This window comes from Coturnix japonica, unplaced genomic scaffold, assembly GCF_054131305.1.
Source record: "Coturnix japonica strain WE unplaced genomic scaffold, WE-NBRP24 Scf089, whole genome shotgun sequence".
Taxonomy (NCBI): Eukaryota; Metazoa; Chordata; class Aves; order Galliformes; family Phasianidae; genus Coturnix; species Coturnix japonica.
Genome location: NW_028188992.1, coordinates 1 through 27,962, shown reverse-complemented (window position 1 = coordinate 27,962; position 27,962 = coordinate 1). Strand labels below are relative to the sequence as shown.

Genomic DNA, 27,962 nt, shown 5'->3' with positions numbered 1-27,962 from the left:
CCCCCCGCAGTGGCTCCGTTGGTGGCCGCGGTTCAGGAGCTTCAGCTGCAACGATCCGACTTCGAAGTGCTGAGAGTCATCGGGAGGGGGCGTTCAGTGAGGTGGGGGGGGCGGCAACTAAATGGGGGGGGGCAACGAGATGGGGGGGTGGGCATCAAGATTGTGGGGGGGGGTCACAATAAAGGGGGGGGCAGAATAAATGGGGGGGGGGGCTCCGAGATTGGGGGGGGGCTCCGAGATTGGGGGTGGGGGGGGCACCATGATGGGGGGGGCACCACGATGATGGGGGGGGGGGCAGAGAGATGGGGGTGTCAGAATAAAGGGGGGGGGCTCCGGGATTAGGGGGGGGGCATTAAGATTGGGGGGCACAATAAAGGGGGGGGTCAGAATAAAGGGGGGGGGCTCCGAGATTGGGGTGGGGGGGGCACCATGATGGGGGGGGTCAGAATAAAGGGGGGGGGTCACAATAAAAGGGGGGGGCAGAATAAAGGGGGGGATGCAGAATATATGGGGGGGTCAGAATTAATTGGGGGGGGTCAGAATTAATTGGGGGGGGTCAGAATTAATTGGGGGGGGCAGAGAGATGGGGGGGGTCAGAATGAATGGGGGGGGGAACAGCATGAATGGGGGGGGCACCAAAATGGGGGGGGGGCACCAAGGGGAGAGGTGGACAACGAGATGGGGGGGGGTCAGTATGAAGGGGGGGGGCACTATTATGGGGGGGCGGGAAGTAATATGGGATGGGCACCGAGATTGGGGGGGGGGGGCAACGAGATGGAGGGGGCACCGAGATGTGGGGGGACCAAGGGTGGGGGGGGGCACCAAAGGGGGGGGGGGGCACCATGATGGGGGGGGTCAGCATGAATGGGGGGGTGGGCACCAAAATGGGGGGCGGGGACCAAGGGGGAGGGGGGACAACGAGACGGGGGTGGGTCAGTATGAATGGGGGGGGTCAGAATGAATGGGGGGGGGGGGCACCAAAAGGGGGGGGGGCACTAAGGGGGGGGGGGTCAGCATGAAGGGGGGGGGTCAGAATTGGGTTCCATTGGGTGCCATTGAATGCTGTTGGGTTCAATTGGGATCCATTGGGTTCTGTTGGGTTCCATTGGGGTTCCATTGGGCTCCATTGGGTTCCATTGGGTTCTGTTGGGTTCTATTGGGTTCCATTGGGTTCCATTGGGGTTCCATTGGGCTCCATTGGGTTCTATTGGGTTCCATTGGGTTCCGTTGGGTTCTGTTGGGTTCCATTGGGTTCTATTTGGTTCTGTTGGGTTCCATTGTGTTCCATTGGGTTCTATTGGGTTCCATTGGGTTCTGTTGGGTTCTATTGGGTTCTATTATGTTCTATTGGGTTCTATTGGTTCTATTGGGTTCTATTGGGTTCTATTGGTCCAGGTGGCCGTGGTGCGGCTGAAGGAGACAGCACAGATCTACGCCATGAAGATCATGAACAAAAGGGACCTGCTGCGACATGGGGAGGTGGGGACATGGGGGGAGATGGGGGGACATGGGGGGACATGGGGGGCAATGGGTTCCATTGGGTTCTGTTGGGTTCCATTGGGTTCCATTGGGTTCTATTGGGTTCCATTGTGTTCCATTGGGTTCCATTGGGTTCTATTGGGTTCCATTGGGCTCCATTGGGTGCTATTGGGTTCCATTGGGCTCCATTGGGTTCCATTGGGTTCCGTTGTGTGCCATTGGGTGCCATTGGGTTCCATTGGGTTCTGTTGGGTTCCATTGGGTTCCATTGGGTTCCATTGGGTTCCGTTGTGTGCCATTGGGTGCCATTGGGCTCCATTGGGCTCCATTGGGTGCCATTGGGTTCCGTTGGGTTCCATTGGGTGCCACCATTGACCCTATTGACCCCCCTGACCCCATTGACCCCATTGACCCCACTGACCCTATTGACCCCATTCACCCTATTGACCCTATTGACCCCCCTGACCCCATTGACCCTATTGACCCTATTGACTCCCCTGACCCCATTGCCACCATTGACCACACTGACCCCATTGACCCTATTGACCCTATTGAACCCCATTGACCCCATTGACCCTATTGACCCCATTGACCCTATTGACCCCACTGACCCCACTGATCCCATTGACCCTATTGACCCCACTGACCCCATTGACCCTATTGACCCCACTGACCCCACTGACCCCACTGACCCCACAACCCCTATTGACCCCATTGACCCCATTGACCCCATTGACCCCACTGACCCTATTGACCCCATTGACCCTATTGACCCCATTGACCCTATTGACCCCACTGACCCCATTCACCCTATTGACCCTATTGACCCCACTGACCCCACTGACCCCATTGACCCTATTGACCCCACTGACCCCACTGACCCCATTGACCCCATTGACCCTATTGACCCCACTTGGCCCCATTGACCCCATTCACCCTATTGACCCTATTGACCACCCTGACCCCATTCACCCCATTGACCCCACTGACCCCATTGATCCCACTGACCCCATTGACCCCATTGACCCCATTGACCCTATTGACCCCATTGATCCCACTGACCCCATTGACCCCATTGACCCCATAACCCCCACTGACCCCATAATCCCTATTGACCCCCCTGACCCCATTGGCCCTATTGACCCTATTGACCCCATTGACCCCATTGACCCCACTGACCCCACTGACCCCATTGACCCCACTGACCCCACTGACCCCACTGACCCCACTGACCCTATTACCCAGCTCTCGTGTTTCCGGGAGGAACGGGATGTTCTGGTTCGTGGTGACCGACGATGGATCACGCGGCTGCACTTCGCCTTCCAGGACCCACAGTGTCTGGTGGGACCCCACGGACCCTATTGATCCTATAGGACCCCAATGACCCCATATATCCTCATAGGACCCCATTGACCCCATATATCCTCATAGGACCCCATTGACCCCATATAACCTCATACGACCCCATTGACCACATTGACTCCATGGACCCTATTGATCCCATAGGCCCCATTGACCCCATATATCCTCATAAAACCCCATTGACCCCATATATCCTCATAGGACCCCATTGACCCCATATATCCTCACAGGACCCCATTGACCCCATATATCCTCATAGGACACCATTGACACCATATATCCTCATAGGACCCCATTGACCCCATATATCCTCATAGGACCCCATTGACCCCATATATCCTCATAGGACCCCATTGACCCCATATATCCTCATAGGACCCCATTGACCCTATATATCCTCATAGGACCCCATTGACCCCATATATCCTCATAGGACCCCATTGACCCCATATATCCTCATAGGACCCCATTGACCCCATATATCCTCATAGGACCCCATTGACCCCATATATCCTCATAGGACCCCATTGACCCCATATATCCTCATAGGACCCCATTGACCCTATATATCCTCATAGGACCCCATTGACCCCATATATCCTCATAGGACCCCATTGACCCCATATATCCTCATAGGACCCCATTGACCCCATATATCCTCATAGGACCCCATTGACCCCATATAACCTCATAGGACCTCATTGACCACATTGACTCCATGGACCCTATTGATCCCATAGGCCCCATTGACCCCATATATCCTCATAGGACCCCATTGACCCTATTGACCCCATTGACAACGTGGATCCCATGAACCCCATTGATCCCATGATCGCATAGGCCCCATTGACCCCACTGACCCCATATATCCTCATAGGACCCCATTGACCCCATATATCCTCATAGGACCCCATTGACCCCATATATCCTCATAGGACCCCATTGACCCCATATATCCTCATAGGACCCCATTGACCCCATATAACCTCATAGGACCCCATTGACCCCATATAACCTCATAGGACCTCATTGACCACATTGACTCCATGGACCCTATTGATCCCATAGGCCCCATTGACCCCATATATCCTCATAGGACCCCATTGACCCTATTGACCCCATTGACAACGTGGATCCCATGAACCCCATTGATCCCATGATCGCATAGGCCCCATTGACCCCACTGACCCCATATATCCTCATAGGACCCCATTGACCCCATATATCCTCATAGGACCCCATTGACCCCATATATCCTCATAGGACCCCATTGACCCCATATATCCTCATAGGACCCCATTGACCCCATATAACCTCATAGGACCCCATTGACCCCATATATCCTCATAGGACCCCATTGACCCCATATATCCTCATTCGACCCCATTGACTCCATTGATCACATTGACTCCATTGACCCTATTGACCCCATAGGCCCCATTGACCCCATATATCCTCGTAGGACCCCATTGACCCCATTGACAACATGGATCCCGTGAACCGCATTGACCCCACTGAACCCATTGACCCTATTGACCCCATAGGCCCCATTGACCCCATATATCCTCATAAGACCCCATTGACCCCATATAACCTCATAAGACCCCACTGACCCCATATATCCTCATAGGACCCCATTGACCCCATATATCCTCATAGGACCCCATTGACCCCATATATCCTCATAGGACCCCATTGACCCCATATATCCTCATAGGACCCCATTGACCCCATATATCCTCATAGGACCCCATTGACCCCATATAACCTCATAGGACCCCATTGACCCCATATAACCTCATAGGACCCCATTGACCACATTGACTCCATGGACCCTATTGATCATATAGGACCCCATTGACCCCATATATCCTCATAGGACCCCACTGACCCCATATATCCTCATAGGACCCCATTGACCACATTGACTCCATGGACCCTATTGATCATATAGGACCCCATTGACCCCATATATCCTCATAGGACCCCACTGACCCCATATATCCTCATAGGACCCCACTGACCCCATATATCCTCATAGGACCCCATTGACTCCATTGATCACATTGACTCCATTGACCCTATTGACCCCATAGGCCCCATTGACCCCATATATCCTCATAGGACCCCATTGACACCATTGATCCCATTGACCCCATGGATCCCATTGACTCCATATATCCTCATAAGACCCCATTGACTCCATTCACCCCATTACCCCCATAGCCCCCATTGACCCCCATTATCCCCATAGCCCCCATTACCCCCATTCCCCCCATTGACCCCATAGCCTCCATAGACCCCATTACCCCCATTACCCCCATTACCCCCATAGCCCCCATTGACCCCATTACCCCCATAGGCCCCATAGCCCCCATTACCCCCATAGCCCCCATTACCCCCATAGCCCCCATTACTCCCATTACCCCCATAACCCCCATTACCCCCATTACCCCATAACCCCCATAACCCCCATTAACCCATTACCCCCATAGCCCCCATTATCCCCATAGCCCCCATTGACCCCCATTATCCCCATAGCCCCCATTGACCCCCATTATCCCCATTGCCCCCATTACCCCCATTACCCCCATTCACCCCAATATCCCCATATCCCCCATCGACCCCTTATCCCCCATTCACCCCATATCCCCCATTGACCCCAATACCCCCATTACCCCCATTGCCCCCATAGCCCCCATAGCCCCCATTCCACCCATTGACCCCATTGACCCCCAGAGCCCCCATTACCCCCCATAGAACCCTATAGCCCCCATAGCCCTTATTACCCCCATAGCCCCCATTACCCCCATTGACCCCATTACACCTATTGACCCCATTACCCCCATTGACCCCATTATTCCCATAGCCCCCATTACCCCCATTACCCCCATAGCCCCCATTGACCCCATTACCCCCATAGTCCCCATTGACCCCATTACCCCCATTCCCCCCATTACCCCCATTACCCCCATTACCCCCATAGCCCCCATTACCCCCATAGCCCCCATTGACCCCCATTATCCCCATAGCCCCCATTACCCCCATTATCCCCATAGCCCCCATTACCCCCATTACCCCCATTCACCCCAATATCCCCATATCCCCCATCGACCCCTTATCCCCCATTCACCCCATATCCCCCATTGACCCCAATACCCCCATTACCCCCATTCCCCCCATAGCCCCCATTACCCCCATTACCCCCATAGCCCCCATTGACCCCCATAGCCTCCATTCCCCCCATAGCCCCCATTACCCCCATTGACCCCATTACCCCCATTACCCCCATTCCCCCCATAGCCCCCATTACCCCCATTACCCCCATAGCCCCCATTGACCCCATTACCCCCATTGACCCCATTACCCCCATTACCCCCATTCCCCCCATAGCCCCCATTCCCCCCATTGACCCCATTCCCCCCATTGACCCCATAGCCCCCATTACCCCCATTACCCCCACTGACCCCATTACCGTGTCCCCCCCCAGTACCTGGTGATGGAGTACTACGTGGGGGGGGACCTGCTGACCCTACTGAGTAAGTTCGGGGACCGGTTGCCCCCCCCCATGGCCCGGTTCTACCTGGCTGAGCTGGTGGTGGCCATCGACTCCGTGCATCGACTGGGATACGTGCACCGGTGGGATATGGGGTTATGGGGGATATGGGGTCAATGGGGGTAATGGGGGCTATGGGGTGAATGGGGGCTATGGAGGTATTGGGGTGAATGGGGGTAATGGGATGAATGGGGGCTATGGAGGTATTGAAGTGAATGGGGGCTATGGGGGTAATGGGGGCTATGGGTGCTATGGGGGCTATGGGGTGAATGGGGGTAATGGGGTGAATGGGGGCTATGGGGGTAATGGGGGTATTGGGGTGAATGGGGGCTATGGGGTGAATGGGGGTAATGGGGTGAATGGGGGCTAGGGGGGCAATGGGGGTAATGGGGGCTATGGGGTGAATGGAGGCTATGGGGGCTATGGGGTTCAATGGGTGTAATGGGGGCTATGGGGTCAATGGTGTCAATGGGAGCTATGGGGTTAATGGGGGAGAATGGGGGCTATGTGGGCTGTGGGGTGAATGGAGGCTATGTGGGCTATGGGGTTCAATGGGTGTAATGGGGGCTATGGGGTCAATGGTGTCAATGGGGGCTATGGGGTTAATGGGGGAGAATGGGGGCTATGGGGGCTATGGGGTGAATGGGGTGAATGGGGGCTATGGGGTTCAATGGGGGTAATGGGGGCTATGGGGGCTGTGGGGTGAATGGAGGCTATGGGGGCTATGGGGTTCAATGGGGGCTATGGGGTTAATGGGGGAGAATGGGGGCTATGAGGGCTATGGGGTTAATGGGGGCTATGGGGTGAATGGGGGTAATGGGGGCTATGGGATGAATGGGGTGAATGGGGGCTATGGGGTTCAATGGGGGTAATGGGGGCTATGGGGGATATGGGGTCAATGGGGTGAATGGGGGTATTGGGGTGAATGGGGGCTATGGAGGTATTGGGGTGAATGGGGGCTATGGGTGCTATGGGGGCTATGGGGTGAATGGGGGCTATGGGGTCTATGGGGTCTATGGGGTGAATGGGGGTAATGGGGTCAATGGGGGCTATGGGGTGAATGGGGTGAATGGGGTCAATGAGGGCTATGGGGGCTATGGGAGTAATGGGGGTCAATGGGGGCTATGGGGTTAATGGGGTCAATGGGGACTATGGGGGTATTGGGGGTAATGGGGGCAATGGGGGTAATGGGGGCTATGGGTGCATTGGGGTCAATGGGGGTAATGGGGGTAATGGGGGCTATGGGGGCTATGGGGTTAATGGGGGTATTGGGGTCTATGGGGTCTATGGGGTCTATGGGGGCTATGGGGGTAATGGGGTCTATGGGGTCTATGGGGTCTATGGGGGTAATGGGATCTATGGGGTCTATGGGGGCTATGGGGGTAATGGGGTCTATGGGGGTAATGGGGTCTATGGGGGTAATGGGGTCTATGGGGTCTATGGGGTCTATGTGGTCACTGTGTCCCCCCCCAGTGACATCAAACCCGACAACGTGCTGCTGGACCGGAGGGGCCACGTCAGACTGGGGGATTTTGGGTCCTGCCTGAGGCTGGGGGCAGACGGCACCGTGAGTCAGCACCCCATAGAACCCCATAGCACCCCATAGAACCCCATATAGCCCATATATCCCATATAACCCCATATAAACCCATATAACCCCATATAAACCCATATAACTCCATAACACCCCATATAACCCCATATAACCCCATATACCCCTATAGGTGCGCAGTGCGGTGGCTGTGGGTACCCCCGACTACCTGTCCCCCATATATATCCCGATATAACCCCATATAACCCCATATAACCCCATATATATCCCATATATCCCATATAACCCCATATAACCCCATATATATCCCATATATCCCATATAACCCCATATAACCCCATATATATCCCATATATCCCCATATATATCCCATATATCCCATATAACCCCATATAACCCCTATATACCCCCATATATCCCATATAACCCCATATAACCCCATATATATCCCATATATCCCATATAACCCCATATAACCCCATATAACCCCATATAACCCTATATCTGACCCCATATATATCCCATATATCCCATATAACCCCATATAACCCCATATAACCCCATATAACCCCATATACCCCATATAACCCCATATAACCCCATATAACCCCATATAACCCCATATAACCCCATATATCCCATATAACCCCATATAACCCCATATAACCCCATATAACCCCATATAACCCCATATCCCACCCCATACCCCCATATAACCCCATATAACCCTATAACCCTATATCTGACCCCATATAGGTGCGCAGTGCGGTGGCTGTGGGTACCCCCGACTACCTGTCCCCCATATATAACCCCATATAACCCCATATATATCCCATATAACCCCATATAACCTTATATAACCCTATAACCCCATATAACCCCATATAACCCTATAATCCCATATAACCCCATATAACCCCATATAACCCTATAATCCCATATAACCCCATATAACCCCATATCCCCCTATAGGTCCGCAGTGCGGTGGCTGTGGGTACCCCTGACTACCTGTCCCCCATATATAACCCCATATAACCCCATATATCCCCATATAACCCCATATAACCCCATATAACCCCATATAACCCTATAGCCCCATATAACCCCATATAACCCCATATAACCCCATATAACCCTATAACCCCATATAACCCTATATCTGACCCCATATACCCCTATAGGTGCGCAGTGCGGTGGCTGTGGGTACCCCCGACTACCTGTCCCCCATATATATCCCCATATAACCCCATATAACCCCATATAACCCCATATATATCCCATATATCCCATATAACCCCATATAACCCCATATATATCCCATATAACCCCATATATATCCCATATAACCCCATATAACCCCATATAACCCCATATAACCCCATATATCCCATATAACCCCATATAACCCCATATAACCCTATATCTGACCCGATATACCCCTATAGGTGCACAGTGCGGTGGCTGTGGGTACCCCCGACTACCTGTCCCCCATATATAACCCCATATAACCCCATATATATCCCATATATCCCATATAACCCCATATATCCCTATAACCCCATATAACCCCATATAACCCCATATAACCCTATAACCCCATATAACCCCATATAACCCCATATAACCCCATATAACCCCATATATATCCCATATATCCCATATAACCCCATATAACCCCATATAACCCCATATAACCCCATATAACCCCATATAACCCTATAACCCCATATAGCCCCATATATCCCATATAACCCCATATAAACCCATATAACCCCATATAACCCCATATAACCCCATATAACCCCATATATCCCATATACCCCCATAGGTGCGCAGTGCGGTGGCTGTGGGTACCCCCGACTACCTGTCCCCCATATACCCCCATATATCCCATATAACCCCATATAACCCTATATCTGACCCCATATACCCCCATAGGTGCGCAGTGCGGTGGCTGTGGGTACCCCCGACTACCTGTCCCCCATATATAACCCCATATAACCCCATATAACCCCATATAACCCTATAACCCCATATAACCCCATATATCCCATATAACCCCATATATCCCATATACCCTATAGGTGCGCAGTGCGGTGGCTGTGGGTACCCCCGACTACCTGTCCCCCATATATAACCCCATATAACCCCATATAACCCCATATAACCCCATATAACCCTATAATCCCATATACCCCTATAGGTGCGCAGTGCGGTGGCTGTGGGTACCCCCGACTACCTGTCCCCCGAGATGCTGCGTGCTCTGGAGGCTCCGGGGGGTTTCTATGGGGTGGAGGTGGACTGGTGGGCTCTGGGGGTCCTGGGTTACGAGATGTTTTATGGCCGGGCCCCGTTCTACGCACCCAGCCTGGCCCAGACCTACGCCAACATCCTCAGCTATAAGGTGAGACCCCAATACGGCCCTATAGACCCTAATACGGCCCTATAGACCCCAATACGGCCCTATAGACACCAATACGGCCCTATAGACACCAATACGGCCCTATAGACCCCATAAAGACACATGGACCCCAATACGGCCCTATAGACCCCAATACGGCCCTATAGACCTCAATACGGCCCTATAGACCCCAATACGGCCCTATAGACCCCAATACGGCCCTATAGACACCAATACGGCCCTATAGACACCAATATGGCCCTATAGACACCAATATGGCCCTATAGACCCCATAAAGACCATAGACCCCAATACGGCCCTATAGACACCAATACGGCCCTATAGACCCTAATATGGCCCTATAGACCCCAATATGGCCCTATAGACACCAATACGGCCCTATAAATGCCATAAAGACCCATGGATCCCAATATGGCCCTATAGACCCCAATACGGCCCTATAAATGCCATAAAGACCCATGGACCCCAATACGGCCCTATAAACCCCATAAAGACACATGGACCCCAATACGGCCCTATAAACCCCAATACGGCCCTATAGACCCCAATATGGCCCTATAGACCCCAATACGGCCCTATAGACACCAATACGGCCCTATAGACACCAATACGGCCCTATAGACCCCAATATGGCCCTATAGACCTCAAAATGGTCCTATAGACCCCAATACGGCCCTATAGACCCCATAAAGACACATGGACCCCAATACGGCCCTATAGACCCTAATACGGCCCTATAGACCCCAATACGGCCCTATAAATGCCATAAAGACCCATGGACCCCAATATGACCCTATAGACCCCAATACGGCCCTATAGACCCCAATATGGCCCTATAGACCCCAATACGGCCCTATAGACCCCAATACGGCCCTATAGACCCTAATATGGCCCTATAGACACCAATATGGCCCTATAGACCCCAATACGGCCCTATAGACCCCAATATGGCCCTATAGACCCCATAAAGGCCCAGGGGCCCCAAAGACCCCAATACCCCCACTGACCCCATAGACCCCATTACCCCCATTGCCCCCATGGCCCCCATTGACCTAATTGAATGACCCTATAGCCCCCATTAACCCCATATAACCCCATACATTGTCTTATAGGACCACCTGTCGTTCCCGGCTGACAGCGGCGGTGTCCCGGTGCCGCCCCCCGCCCGCTCCCTGCTGTGCTCGTTGCTGTGTGACCGCGCTGACCGTTTGGGTCGCGGTGGGCAGCGGGATTTCTGGGCCCAGCCCCTGTTTGACGGGATTCAATGGGGCCGGCTCCGCCAGCAGGAGGCGCCATACGCACCTATTGCCTATGGGGCAGCCGACACGTCCAACTTCGACCTGCCTGAAGGGGGCAGCGCGGACACGGTGAGGGGGTATGGGGTTATATGGGGGGATATAGGGTTATATGGGGTCTATGGGGGGATATGGGGTTATATGGGGTTATGGGGTCTGTGGGGGGGTAATGGGGTCAATGGGGGGATATAGGGTCTATGGGGTTGGGAGTGGTTATGGGGTCAATAGGGGGTTATGGGGTTATGGGGTTATGGGGTTATGGGGTTATATGGGGTTATGGGGTCAATAGGATCAATAGGGTCAATGGGGGTTATGGGGTTATGGGGTTATGGGGGCTTATGAGGTCTATGGGGTTATGGGATTATGGGGTTATGGGGTCTATGGGGTTATGGGGTCAATAGGGTCAATGGGGGTTATGGGGTTATGAGGTTATGGGGTTATGGGGTTATGGGGTCTATGGGGTTATGGGGTCTATGGGGTCTATGGGGTTATGGGGTTATGGGGTTATGGGGTCTATGGGGTTATGGGGTTATGGGGTTATGGGGGGGATATAGGGTTATGGGGTTATGGGGTTATGGGGTTATGGGGTCAATGGGAGCTATGGGGGTAATGGGGTCAGGGGGGTGTTATGGGGTCAATGGGGGTAATGGGGTTATGGGGTCTGTGGGGTTATGGGGTCTATGGGATCAGTGAGGTCGGGGGGGTTATGGAGTCTATGGAATCAATAGGGTCAATGGGGGTAATGGGGTCAATGGGGGGGTTATGGGGTTATGGGGTCTATGGGATCAATAGGGTCAATAGGGTCAGTGGGGGTTATGGGGTCTATGGGGGGGATATAGGGTTAATGGGGTCTATGGGGTCTATGGGGCTATATGGGGTTATGGGGTTATGGGGTCAATACGGTCAATAGGGTTAATGGGGGTAATTGGGTTATGGGGTCAATGGGGTATTGGGGTCTATGGGGGTCAATGGGGTTATGGGGTCTGTGGGGGGGTAATGGGGTCAATGGGGGGATATAGGGTCTATGGGGTTGGGAGTGGTTATGGGGTCTATGGGGTTATGGGGTCTATGGGGTGATATAGGGTTATGGGGCTATATGGGGTTAATGGGGTTATGGGGTTATGGGGTTATGGGGTTATGGGGTTATGGGGTTATGGGGTCAATGGGGTTGGGGGTGGTTATGGGGTCAATGGGGGGATATAGGGTCTATAGGGTTGGGAGTGGTTATGGGGTTAATGGGGTTATGGGGTTATGGGGTTATGGGGTTATGGGGTCTATGGGGTTATGGGGTCTATGGGGTCTATGGGGGTCAATGGGGTTATGGGGTTATGGGGTTATATGGGGTCTATGGGGTCTATGGGGTCTATGGGGACTCTATGGGGTTAATGGGGTCTATGGGGTCTATGGGGGGGATATAGGGTTATGGGGTTATGGGGTTATGGGGTTATATGGGGTGATGGGGTTATATGGGATCTATGGGGTTATGGGGTCTGCGGGGGGGTAATGGGGTCAATGGGGGGGATATGGGGTAATGGGGTCAATGGGGGTAATGGGGGTAATGGGGTCTATGGGGGGGATATGGGGTCTATGGGGTTATGGGGTTATATGGGGTATATGGGGTCTATGGGGTTATGGGGTGATATAGGGTTAATGGGGTTATGGGGTCTATGGAGTCAATGGGGTCAATGGGGGTATTGGGGTTAATGGGGTCTATGGGGTCTATGGGGGTTATGGGGTTATGGGGTCTATGGGATCAATAGGGTCAATGGGGGTTATGGGGTTATGGTGTCTATGGGGTGATATAGGGTCAATAGGGTTAATGGGGGTAATAGGGTCTATGGGGGTTATGGGGTCAATGGGGGTTATGGGGTCTATGGGGTATATGGGGTTATGGGGTTATGGGGGGGTATGGGGTTATGGGGTTATGGGGTGATATAGGGTTAATGGGGTTATGGGGTCAATAGGGTCAATGGGGTCAATGGGGGTAATGGGGGTAATGGAGGTAATGGGGGTTATGGGGTCAATAGGGTTAATGGGGGTAATGGGGGTAATGGGGGTAATGGGGTTATGGGGTTATGGGGTGATATAGGGTTAATGGGGTTATGGGGTTATGGGGTTATGGGGTCAATAGGGTCAATAGGGTCAATGGGGTCAATGGGGTCCATGGGGGTTATGGGGGTAATGGGGTTATGGGGTTATGGGGTCTATGGGGTCTATGGGGTCTATGGGGTCAATGGGGTCAATGGGGTCAATGGGGTCAATGGGGGTAATGGGGTCAATGGGGATATGGGGTTATGGGGTTATGGGGTCTATGGGGGGGATATGGGGTTATGGGGTTATGGGGTTATGGGGTCTATGGGGTTATTAGGGTTATTGGGGTTATGGGGTTATGGGGTCAATGGGGGTAATGGGGTCAATGGGGGGGTTATGGGGTCTATGGGGGTTATGGGGTCTATGGGGTCTATGGGGTCTATGGGGGTTATGGGGTAATGGGGTCAATAGGGTTAATGGGGTTAATGGGGTTAATAGGGTTATGGGGTCTATGTGGTTATGGGGTTATGGGGTCTATGGGATCAATAGGGTCAATAGGGTCAATGGGGGTTATGGGGTCAATGGGGGTAATGGGGTCAATGGAGGTAATGGGGGTTATGGGGTCAATAGGGTTAATGGGGGTAATGGGGGTAATGGGGTTATGGGGTTATGGGGTTATGGGGTTATGGGGTGATATAGGGTTAATGGGGTTATGGGGTTATGGGGTTATGGGGATATGGGGGGGATATAGGGTTATGGGGTTATGGGGTTACATGGGGTTATGGGGTCTATGGGGTCAATGGGGGTAATGGGGTTAATGGGGTTATATGGGGTCTATGGGGGGATATAGGGTTATATGGGGTTATATGGGGTTATATGGGGTCTATGGGGTCTATGGGGTCTATGGGGTCTATGGGGGTTATGGGGTTATATGGGGTCTATGGGGTTATATGGGGTCTATGGGTGGATATAGGGTTATATGGGGTTATATGGGGTTATGGGGTTATGGGGTTATGGGGTGATATAGGGTTAATGGGGTTATGGGGTTATGGGGTTATGGGGTTATGGGGTCAATAGGGTCAATAGGGTCAATGGGGTTAATGGGGGTAATGGGGGTAATGGGGTAATGGGGTTATGGGGTTATATGGGGTTATGGGGTTATGGGGTATATGGGATCAATAGGGTCAATGGGGTCAATAGGGTTAATGGGGGTAATGGAGTCAATGGGGGTAATGGGCGTATTGGGGTCTATGGGGTTATGGGGGTCAATGGGGTTATGGGGTTATGGGGTCTATGGGGTTATGAGGTCTATGGGATCAATAGGGTCAATAGGGTTAATGGGGGTTATGGGGTTATGGGGATATGGGGTTATGGGGTGATGGGGTTATGGGGTTATGGGGTCTATGGGGTTATGGGGGTTATGGGGTTATGGGGTTATGGGGTTATGGGGTGATATAGGGTCAATGGGGTTATGGGGTCTATGGGGTCTATGGGGTTATGGGGTTATGGGGTCAGTGGGGTCTATGGGGTTATGGGGTTATGGGGTCTATGGGGTCTATGGGGTTATGGGGTTATGGGGGTTATGGAGTGATGGGGTTATATGGGGTTATGGGGTCAATGGGGGTAATGGGGGTAATGGGGGTAATGGGGTTATGGGTCTATGGGGTTATGGGGTTATGGGGTCTATGGGGGGGATATAGGGTTAATGGGGTCTATGGGGTCTATGGGGTCTATGGGGTTATGGGGTCAATAGAGTCAATGGGGTCAATGAGGGTAATGGGGGTAATGGGGGTAATGGGGGTTATGGGGTCAGTGGGGTCTATGGGGTCAATGGGGGTAATGGGGTTATGGGGTCAATGGGGGCAATGGGGGTAATGGGGGTAATGGGGTTATGGGGTCAATGGGGTCAATGGGGGTTATGGGGTCTATGGGGTTATGGGGTCAATAGGGTCAATAGAGTCAATGGGGTCAATGAGGGTAATGGGGGTAATGGGGGTAATGGGGGTTATGGGGTCAGTGGGGTCTATGGGGTCAATGGGGGTAATGGGGTTATGGGGTGATATAGGGTTATTGGGGTTATATGGGGTTATATGGGGTTATATGGGGGTATATGGGGGGATATAGGGTTATATGGGGTTATATGGGGTTATATGGGGGTATATGGGGGTATATGGGGGAATATAGGGTTATATGGGGTTATGGGGTTATATGGGGCTATATGGGGTTATATGGGGTTATGGGGTTATGGGGTTATATGGGGTCTATGGGGGGATATAGGGTTATATGGGGTGATATAGGGTTAATGGGGTCTATGGGGTTATATGGGGGCTATGGGGTTATGGGGGTAATGGGGTTATAGGGTTATATGGGGTCTATGGGGTGATGGGGTCAATAGGGTCAATGGGGGTAATGGGATCAATGGGGGGGTTATGGGGTTATGGGGTCTATGGGGGGGATATAGGGTTAATGGGGTCTATGGGGTCTATGGGGTTATGGGGTTATGGGGTCAATAGGGTCAATGGGGGTTATGGGGTTATGAGGATATGGGGTTATGGGGTCTATGGGGTTATGGGGTCTATGGGGTTATGGGGTTATGGGGTTATGGGGTCTATGGGGTTATGGGGTTATGGGGTTATGGGGTCTATGGGATCAATAGGGTCAATGGGGGTTATGGGGTCTATGGGGGTAATGGGGTTATGGGGTCTATGGGGTCTATGGGATCAGTGGGGTTATAGGGTCTATGGGGTTATGAGGTCTATGGGATCAATAGGGTCAATAGGGTCAATGGGGGTTATGGGGTTATGGGGTCTATGGGGTCTATGGGGTATTGGGGTCAGGGGGGGTTATGGGGTCAGTGGGGGGATATAGGGTCTATGGGGTTGGGGGTGGTTATGGGGTCAATAGGGGGTTATGGGGTCTATGGGGTCTATGGGGTCTATGGAGGTCAATGGGGTTATGGGGTCTATGCGGTCTATGGGGTCTATAGGGTCTATGGGGTCAATGGGGGGTAATGGGGTAATGGGGTCAATGGGGTTTATGGGGTTAATGGGCTCAATAGGGTCAGGGGTCGTTATTCTCTATGGGGTTATTTGGGGTCTGACCCCATTGTTTCCCCCCCCAGGACCCCCCCGAGGAGCCGTGGGACCCCCCCGATGTGGGGCTGCAGTTCCCATTTATGGGGTATTCGTACGTCAGGGGGGAGCAAGGGTGAGATTATATGGGGTGGGGTATGGGGTGGGGTATGGGGTTATGGGGTGGGGTATGGGGTTATGGGGTGGGGTATGGGGTTATGGGGTTATGGGGTTATGGGGTATGGGGTTATGGGGTGGGGTATGGGGTTATGGGGTGGGGTATGGGGTTATGGGGGTTATGGGGTTATGGGGTGGGATATGGGGTTATGGGGTGGGGTATGGGGTTATGGGGTTATGGGGTTATGGGGTGGGGTATGGGGTTATGGGGTGGGGTATGGGGTTATGGGGGTTATGGGGTTATGGGGTGGGATATGGGGTTATGGGGTGGGGTATGGGGTTATGGGGTTATGGGGTTATGGGGTGGGGTATGGGGTTATGGGGTGGGGTATGGGGTTATGGGGGGATATGGGGTTATGGGGTTATGGGGTGGTATGGGGGGGATATAGGGGGATATGGGGTTATGGGGTGGGATATGGGGTGGGATATGGGGTTATGGGGTTATGGGGTGGGATATGGGGTGGGATATGGGGTTATGGGGTTATGGGGTGGGATTTGGGGTTATGGGGTGGGCTATGGGGTTATGGGGTGAGGTGCGAGGTGGGGAGGGAGGTTATGGGGTGGGCTATGGGGTGGGCTATGGGGTGGGGTATGGGGTTATGGGGTGGGATATGGGGTTATGGGGTGGGATATGGGGTTATGGGGTTATGGGGTTATGGGGTGGGATATGGGGTTATGGGGTGGGGTTATGGGGTTATGGGGGGGATATGGGGTTATAGGGTGGGATATGGGGTGGGATATGGGGTTATGGGGTTATGGGGTGGGATATGGGGTTATGGGGTTATGGGGTTATGGGGTGGGATATGGGGTTATGGGGTGGGGTATGGGGTTATGGGGGGTATGGGGTTATGGGGGGATATGGGGTGGGGTATGGGGTTATGGGGTGGGGTATGGGGTGGGGTATGGGGTTATGGGGTAGGATATGGGGTTATGGGGTTATGGGTTATGGGGTGGGATATGGGGTTATAGGGTGGGATATGGGATGGGATATGGGGTTATGGGGTTATGGGGTGGGATATGGGGTTATGGGGAGATATGGGGTTATGGGGTGGGATATGGGGTTACGAAGGGATATGGGGTTATGGGGTTATGGGGGGGATATGGGGTTATGGGGGGTATGGGGTTATGGGGGGTTATGGGGGGTATGGGGTTATGGGGTGGGGTATGGGGTTATGGGGGGATATGGGGTGGGGTATGGGGTTATGGGGTGGGGTATGGGGTTATGGGGGGTATGGGGTTATGGGGTTGGATATGGGGTTATGGGGTGGGATATGGGGTTATGGGGTGGGGTATGGGGTGGGGTATGGGGTGGGGTATGGGTTTATAGGGTGGGATATGGGGTTATGGGGTTATGGGGTTATGGAGGGTTATGGGGTGGGGTATGGGGGGTTATGGGGTGGGATATGGGGTTATGGGGTGGGGTTATGGGGTTATGGGGGGGATATGGGGTTATAGGGTGGGATATGGGGTGGGATATGGGGTTATGGGGTTATGGGGTTATGGGGTGGGATATGGGGTGGGATATGGGGTTATGGGGTTATGGGGTGGGATATGGGGTGGGATATGGGGTTATGGGGTTATGGGGATATGGGGTTATGGGGATATGGGGTTATGGGGTGGGATATGGGGTTATGGGGTGGGGTATGGGGTTATGGGGGGTATGGGTTTATAGGGTGGGATATGGGGTTATGGGGTTATGGGGTTATGGAGGGTTATGGGGTGGGGTATGGGGGGTTATGGGGTGGGCTATGGGGTGGGCTATGGGGTTATGGGGTGGGGTATGGGGTGGGATATGGGGTTATGGGGTTATGGGGGGTTATGGGGTGGGATATGGGGTTATGGGGTGGGGTATGGGGTTATGGGGTTATGGGGTGGGATATAGGGTTATGGGGTGGGATATAGGGTTATGGGGTGGGGTATGGGGTTATGGGGTGGGGTATGGGGTTATGGGGTGGGGTATGGGGTTATGGGGTTATGGGGTGGGATATAGGGTTATGGGGTGGGATATAGGGTTATGGGGTGGGGTATGGGGTTATGGGGTTATGGGGTTATGGGGGGTTATGGGGTTATGGGGTGGGGTATGGGGTGGGGTATGGGGTTATGGGGTGGGATATGGGGTTATGGGGTTATGGGGTTATGGGGTTATGGGGTGGGGTATGGGGTTATGGGGGGTATGGGGTTATGGGGGGTATGGGGTGGGGTATGGGGTTATGGGGTTATGGGGGGGATATGGGGTTATGGGGGGATATGGGGTGGGATATGGGGTTATGGGGTTATGGGGTGGGATATGGGGTGGGATATGGGGTTATGGGGTGGTATGGGGTGGGGTATGGGGTTATGGGGTGGGATATGGGGTTATGGGGTGGGATATGGGGTTATGGGGTATGGGGTTATGGGGTTATGGGGTGGGATATGGGGTGGGATATGGGGTTATGGGGTGGTGTATGGGGTTATGGGGTGGTATGGGGTGGGATTTGGGGTTATGGGGTGGGCTATGGGGTGGGGTATGGGGTGGGATATGGGGTTATGGGGTGGGATATGGGGTTATGGGGTGGTATGGGGTGGGCTATGGGGTTATGGGGTGGGGTATGGGGTGGGGTATGGGGTGGGATATGGGGTTATGGGGTTATGGGGTTATGGGGGGTTATGGGGTGGGGTATGGGGTTATGGGGTGGGATTTGGGGTTATGGGGGGTATGGGGTGGGGTATGGGGTATGGGGTGGGATATGGGGTTATGGGGTTATGGGGTTATGGGGGGTTATGGGGTGGGGTATGGGGTTATGGGGTGGGATTTGGGGTTATGGGGGGTATGGGGTGGGATATGGGGTGGGATATGGGGTTATGGGGGGTATGGGGTTATGGGGGGATATGGGGTGGGGTATGGGGTTATGGGGGGATATGGGGTTATGGGGTTATGGGGTGGGTTATGGGGTGGGATATGGGGTGGTATGGGGTGGGCTATGGGGTTATGGGGTGGGGTATGGGGTTATGGGGTGGGATATGGGGTTATGGGGTTATGGGGTCGAATATAGGGTGGGGTGTGGGGTTATGGGGTGGGGTATGGGGTGGGATATGGGGTTATGGGGTGGGGTATGGGGTGGGATATGGGGTTATGGGGTTATGGGGTGGGATTTGGGGTTATGGGGTGGGATATCGGGTTATGGGGTGGGGTATGGGGTTATGGGGTGGGATATGGGGTTATGGGGGCTATGGGGTGGGATATGGGGTTATGGGGTTATGGGGTGGGATATGGGGTGGGATATGGGGTTATGGGGTTATGGGGATATGGGGTTATGGGGATATGGGGTTATGGGGTGGGATATGGGGTTATGGGGTGGGGTATGGGGTTATGGGGGGTATGGGGTTATGGGGTGGGGTATGGGGTTATGGGGTTATGGGGGGTTATGGGGGGTTATGGGGTGGGGTATGGGGTTATGGGGTGGGGTATGGGGTGGGATATGGGGTTATGGGGTGGGCTATGGGGTTATGGGGTGGGATATGGGGTGGGATATGGGGTTATGGGGTGGGGTATGGGGTTATGGGGGGTATGGGGTTATGGGGTGGGGTATGGGGTTATGGGGGGTATGGGGTTATGGGGTGTATGGGGTTATAGGGTGGGGTATGGGGTTATGGGGTTATGGGGGGTATGGGGTGGGGTATGGGGTTATGGGGGTATGGGGTTATGGGGTATGGGGTTATGGGGGGTATGGGGTTATGGGGGGATATGGGGTGGGATATGGGGTTATGGGGTGGGTTATGGGGTGGGCTATGGGGTGGGGTATGGGGTGGGGGGTTATGGGGTGGGGGGTTATAGGGCTATGGGGTGGGTTATGGGGTGAGCTATGGGGTGGGGGGGTATGGGGTGGGATATGGGGTGGGGTATGGGGTTATGGGGGGGTATGGGGTGGGATATGGGGTGGGGTATGGGGTTATGGGGGGTTATGGGGTGGTATGGGGGGGATATAGGGGGATATGGGGTTATAGGGGGGATATGGGGTTATAGGGGGGATATGGGGTTATGGGGTGGGATATGGGGTTATGGGGTTATGGGGTGGGATATGGGGTGGGATATGGGGTTATGGGGTTATGGGGTGGGATTTGGGGTGGGATATGGGGTTATGGGGTGGGGTATGGGGTTATGGGGTGGGGTATGGGGTTATGGGGTGGGATATGGGGTTATAGGGTGGGATATGGGGTTATGGGGTGGGATATGGGGTGGGGGGCTATGGGGTAGGCTATAGAGTGGGGCACTATAGGGTGTCTATAGGGCAGGGCTCTATAGGGCAGGGCTCTATGGGGTCACAGATCTATAGGGCAGGGCTCTATGGGTCACAGATCTATAGGGCAGGGCTCTATGGGGTCACAGATCTATAGGGCAGGGCTCTATAGGGCAGGGCTCTATAGGGCAGGGCTCTATGGGGTCACAGATCTATAGGGCAGGGCTCTATAGGGCAGGGCTCTATGGGGTCACAGATCTATAGGGCAGGGCTCTATGGGGCAGGGCTCTATGGGGCAGGGCTCTATAGGGCAGGGCTCTATGGGGCAGAGCTCTATAGGGCAGGGCTCTATAGGGCAGGGCTCTATGGGGTCACAGATCTATAGGGCAGGGCTCTATAGGGCAGGGCTCTATAGGGGCAGGGCTCTATGGGGTCACAGATCTATAGGGCAGGGCTCTATAGGGGGCAGGGCTCTATAGGGCAGGGCTCTATAGGGGCAGGGCTCTATGGGGTCACAGATCTATAGGGGCAGGGCTCTATGGGGCAGGGCTCTATGGGGTCACAGATCTATAGGGCAGGGCTCTATAGGGCAGGGCTCTATGGGGCAGGGCTCTATAGGGCAGGGCTCTATGGGGCAGGGCTCTATGGGGTCACAGATCTATAGGGCAGGGCTCTATGGGGCAGAGCTCTATAGGGCAGGGCTCTATGGGGCAGGGCTCTATGGGGCAGGGCTCTATGGGGTCACAGATCTATAGGGCAGGGCTCTATGGGGCAGAGCTCTATGGGGCAGAGCTCTATGGGGCAGGGCTCTATGGGGCAGAGCTCTATAGGGGCAGGGCTCTATGGGGCAGGGCTCTATAGGGCAGGGCTCTATAGGGCAGGGCTCTATGGGGCAGAGCTCTATAGGGCAGGGCTCTATGGGGCAGAGCTCTATGGGGCAGAGCTCTATGGGGCAGGGCTCTATGGGGCAGGGCTCTATGGGGTCACAGATCTATAGGGCAGGGCTCTATGGGGCAGAGCTCTATGGGGCAGGGCTCTATGGGGCAGGGCTCTATGGGGTCACAGATCTATAGGGCAGGGCTCTATGGGGCAGAGCTCTATGGGGCAGGGCTCTATGGGGCAGAGCTCTATAGGGCAGGACTCTATAGGGGCAGGGCTCTATAGGGCAGAGCTCTATGGGGCAGGGCTCTATGGGGACAGGGCTCTATAGGGGCAGGGCTCTATGGGGTCAGAGCTCTATAGGGCAGAGCTCTATAGGGGCAGAGCTCTATAGGGCAGGGCTCTATAGGGCAGGGCTCTATGGGGCAGAGCTCTATAGGGCAGAGCTCTATAGGGGCAGAGCTCTATAGGGCAGGGCTCTATAGGGCAGGGCTCTATGGGGTCACAGATCTATAGGGCAGGGCTCTATGGGGCAGAGCTCTATAGGGGCAGGGCTCTATGGGGCAGGGCTCTATAGGGGCAGAGCTCTATAGGGCAGGGCTCTATGGGGGCAGGGCTCTATGGGGTCACAGATCTATAGGGCAGGGCTCTATAGGGCAGGGCTCTATGGGGTCACAGATCTATAGGGCAGGGCTCTATGGGGTCAGGGCTCTATAGGGCAGGGCTCTATGGGGCAGAGCTCTATAGGGGCAGGGCTCTATGGGGGCAGGGCTCTATGGGGCAGGGCTCTATAGGGCAGGGCTCTATGGGGCAGAGCTCTATAGGGCAGAGCTCTATAGGGGCAGAGCTCTATAGGGGCAGGGCTCTATAGGGCAGGGCTCTATGGGGCAGGGCTCAATAGGGCAGGGCTCTATGGGGCAGGGCTCTATGGGGTCACAGATCTATAGGGCAGGGCTCTATGGGGTCAGATCTCACCCCATATCCCCCCCCCCACCTTATAGGGACGAAGACGACGACGACGATGAGGATCCGATGTACGACCCCCCCCTTATGGGGCCGCCCCCCACGCCCCCCCCCCGTCGTTCCTCGCACGCCCCCCACACGCCCCCCCCCCATCACCACCCCCATAAAGGGGGGGGGCACCACCGCAAGGGGCATCACAGGAGACCATCGACCCCCCCCCCCATATTGGGGACCCCCCCAGAGGACAGCCAGGAAGAGGGGGTAATATATGGGGTTATGGGGTTATGGGGTCGGATATGGGGTTATGGGGTCGTATATGGGGTTATGGGGTCGGATATGGGGTTATGGGGGGGGGGGGATATGGGGGGATATGGGGTTATGTTGGGGGTTATGGGGTTATAGGGTGGGATATGGGGTTATGGGGTGGGATATATGGGGTTATGGGGTGGGATATGGGGGGATATGGGGGGTAAGGGGGGGGTATGGGGTTATGGGGTCGGATATGGGGTCGTATATGGGGTTATGGGGTGGGGTTATGGGGTTATGGGGGGTAAGGGGGGGATATGGGGTTATGGGGTGGGATAAGAGGGGATATGGGTGGGGTATGGGGTTATGGGGGTTTATGGGGTCGGATATGGGGTTATGGGGTGGGATATGGGGGGTAAGGGGGGGGTTATGGGGTCGTATATGGGGTTATGGGGTGGGTTATGGGGTTATTGGGGGTTATGGGGTCGTATATGGGGTTATGGGGTGGGATAAGGGGGGTATGGGGTGGGGTATGGGGGGATATGGGGTTATGGGGTCGGATATGGGGTTATGGGGTCGGATATGGGGGGTAAGGGGGGGGGTATGGGGTTATGGGGTCGTATATGGGGTTATGGGGTGGGATATGGGGTTCTGGGGTTATGTATGGGGTGGGGTACGGGGTTATGGGGGGATAAGGGGGGGATATGGGGGGATATGGGGGTATATGGGGTTATGGGGTGGGATATGGGGGGGTATGGGGTGATATGGGGGAGACATGGGGGGGTATGGGGGGTAAGGGGGGGGGATAGGGGGTATAGGGGATATAGGGGGGATATGGGGTTATGGGGTCGTATATGGGGTTATAGGGTGGGATAAGGGGGGGTATGGGGTGATATGGGGGGGTCTGGGGTTTGGGGGCGGATATATGGGGTGTTATGGGGGGGTATGGGGTTATGGGGTCGAATATGGGGGGATATGGGGGTTAAGGGGGGGGGATAGGGGATATAGGGGGGGTATGGGGTCGTATATGGGGTTATGGGGTGGGATATGGGGGGATATATGGGGTTATGAGGTCTTATATGGGAAGGTACGGGGTTTGGGGGGGGATATAAGGGGGGATATGGGGGGTAAGGGGGGATATGGGGGGGTATAGGGGAGATATAGGGGGTTATGGGGTCGTATATGGGGTTATGGGGTGGGATAAGGGGGGTAAGGGGGGATATGGGGGGATATAGGGGGGGGTATGGGGTTATAGGGTGGGATATGGGGATATGGGGTGGGATATGGGGTTATTGGGGGTTATGGGGCCGTATATGGGGTTATGGGATGGGGTATGGGGTTATGGGGGGGATATAGGGTGGGGTATGGGGATATGGGGTGGATATGGGGTTATGGGGTTATGGGGGGAATATGGGGTTATTGGGGTCGTATATGGGGTTATGGGGGGTATGGGGTGGGATATGGGGTTATGGGGTCGTATATGGGGTTATAGGGTGGGATAAGGGGGGTATGGGGTGGGAATATGGGGGGATATAGGGGGTTATGGGGGATATGGAGGGATATGGGGGGTATATGGGGGAATATAGGGGGTTATGGGGTGGGGTTATGGGGTTATGGGGTCGGATATGGGGTTATGGGGTGGGGTATGGGGTTATGGGGGGGTACGGGGTGGGATATGGGGGGATATGGGGGGATATAGGGGGGATATGGGGTCGTATATGGGGTTATGGGGTAGGATAAGGGGGGATATGGGGTTATGGGGTGGGATAAGGGGGATAAGGGGGGGGTATGGGGTTATGGGGTCGGATATGGGGTTATGGGGTCGGATATGGGGGGTAAGGGGGGGGTATGGGGTTATGGGGTCGGATATGGGGTTATGGGGTTAGATATGGGGTTATGGGGGGGATATGGGGTTATGGGGTCGGATATGGGGGGTAAGGGGGGGGGTATGGGGTTATAGGGTGGGGTATGGGGTTATGGGGTCGTATATGGGGTTATAGGGTGGGATAAGGGGGGTATGGGGTGGGGTATGAGGGGATATAGGGTTATGGGGTCGTATATGGGGTTATGGGGTGGGGTATGGGGGGATATAGGGGAGATATGGGGTTATAGGGTGGGATAAGGGGGGGATATGGGGTTATTGGAGGGGGATATAGGGGGGTTATAGGGTGGGGTATGGGGTTATAGGGTGGGATAAGGGGGGATATAGGGGGTTATGGGGTTATGGGGTGGGATATGGGGTTATGGGGTCGTATATGGGGTTATAGGGTGGGATAAGGGGGGTATGGGGTGGGAATATGGGGGGATATAGGGGGTTATGGGGGGATATGGAGGGATATGGGGGGTATATGGGGGAATATAGGGGGTTATGGGGTCGTATATGGGGTTATGGGGTGGGATATGGGGTTATGGAGTGGGATATGGGGTGGGGTATGGGGTTATGGGGGGGTATGGGGTGGGATATGGGGGGATATGGGGGATATGGGGTCGTATATGGGGTTATGGGGTGGGATAGGGGGGTTATGGGGTGATATGGGGGGGATATATGGGGTTATGGGGTCGTATATGGGGTTATGGGGCGGGATATGGGGTTATGGGGCGGGATATGGGGTTATGGGGTGGGATATGGGGTTATGGGGTCGGATATGGGGTTATGGGGTCGTATGTGGGGTTATGGGGTGGGATATGGGGGGATAAGGGGGGATATGGGGTTATGGGGTCGTATATGGGGTTATGGGGTGGGATATGGGGTTATGGGGTGGGATATGGGGGGATATGGGGGGATATAGGGGGGATATGGGGTCGTATATGAGGTTATGGGGTGGGATATGGGGGGATATGGGGGGATATGGGGGGGTATGGGGTCGTATATGGGGTTATGGGGTGGGATAAGGGGGGGGGTTATGGGGGGATATGGGGGTGTAGGGGGGGGTTATGGGGTTATGGGGTCGTATGTGGGGTTATGGGGTGGGATATGGGGGGATATGGGGGGGATATGGGGGGATATGGGGTTATAGGGTGGGATAAGGGGGGATATAGGGGGTTATAGGGTGGGTTATGGGGTTATGGGGTGGGATATGGGGGGATATGGGGGGATATAGGGGATATGGGGGGGGTATGGGGTTATAGGGTCGTATATGGGGTTATGGAGGGATATGGGGGGGTATGGGGTTATAGGGTGGGATATGGGGATATGGGGTGGGATATGGGGTTATTGGGGGTTATGGGGTTGTATATGGGGTTATGGGGTGGGATAAGGGGGGTATGGGGTGGGGTATGGGGGGATATGGGGTTATGGGGTCGGATATGGGGTTATGGGGCGGGATATGGGGTTATGGGGTCAGATATGGGGTTATGGGGTCGGATGTGGGGTTATGGGGTGGGATATGGGGGGATATGGGGGGATATAGGGGATATGGGGGGGGTATGGGGTTATAGGGTCGTATATGGGGTTATGGAGGGATATGGGGGGGTATGGGGTTATAGGGTGGGATATGGGGATATGGGGTGGGATATGGGGTTATTGGGGGTTATGGGGTTGTATATGGGGTTATGGGGTGGGATAAGGGGGGTATGGGGTGGGGTATGGGGGGATATGGGGTTATGGGGTCGGATATGGGGTTATGGGGCGGGATATGGGGTTATGGGGTCGGATATGGGGTTATGGGGTCAGATATGGGGTTATGGGGTCGGATGTGGGGTTATGGGGTGGGATATGGGGGGATATGGGGGGATATAGGGGGGATATGGGGTCGTATATGGGGTTATGGGGTGGGATAAGGGGGGATATAGGGTTATGGGGTGTATATAGGGTTATGGGGTGGGTTACGATGCCTTATGAGTTCCTATTGGGGGGGGGGTCCAGGTTGTGACCCCCCCCCATTTTATCCCCCCCCCCCCACAGATCCCCCCTCCCACCCCAGAAGCTGAAGCCCCCCCAGTTCCCCCCCCCGACCAATCAGGTGCCTCCCCTGCCCCCCCCCCTGCCGCCCCCCCCCCAAATGGGGACGGACCCCCCCGGAACGAACCGGAACCGAACGTGGAACTACAGAGAGAATTGGAGCGGGTCAGGGCGGAGGGGGAGGGGCTGCTCCGGTATGTGGGGGGGGGTATGGGGGGGATATGGGGGGATATAGGGGGATATGGGGGGATATAGGGGGTTATGGGGTTATATGGGGGGATATAGGGGGATATAGGGTTATATGGGGGGATATGGGGGGATATGGGGGGATATGGGGGGGATATGGGGGGGGATATGGGGTTATGGGGTTATGGGGAGATATAGGGGGGATATGGGGGGATATGGGGGGGGATATGACGTTATAGGGGGGGATATGGGGTCATATAGGGGGGATATGGGGGGATATGGGGAGATATAGGGGGGGGATATGGGGGGATATGGGGTTATGGGGTGGTTATAGGGGTGGGATATGGGGTTATGGGGTGGGGATATGGGGTATGGGGTGGGATATGGGGGGATATGGGGGATATGGGGGATATGAGGGGATATGGGGGGGGGTGGGGGGATATGGGGGGATATGGGGTTATGGGGGGGATATGGGGTTATGGGGTTAAAGGGGGGATATGGGGGGATATGGGGGGATATGGGGTGGGATATGGGGGGATATGGGGTGGGATATGGGGAGGGATATGGGGTTATGGGGTTATGGGGTTATGGGGTGGGATATGGGGTTATGGGGGGGGATATAGGG

The 27,962-nt window shown here is 54.6% G+C and overlaps 1 protein-coding gene across 1 annotated transcript; it reads left to right on the top strand.

Annotated features, from left to right (window-relative positions):
* DMPK (DM1 protein kinase) lies at positions 1-27,345 on the top strand (the record flags this gene model as incomplete). Its single annotated transcript, XM_085534628.1, has 10 exons — positions 1-101; positions 1,396-1,479; positions 2,725-2,820; positions 6,332-6,480; positions 7,871-7,964; positions 10,153-10,353; positions 11,484-11,738; positions 16,819-16,904; positions 23,043-23,265; positions 27,155-27,345. Coding segments are annotated over exons 2-10 (1,337 nt in total), but the record flags the coding sequence as incomplete, so codon positions are not given.
* Positions 27,346-27,962: the final 617 nt, after the last annotated feature.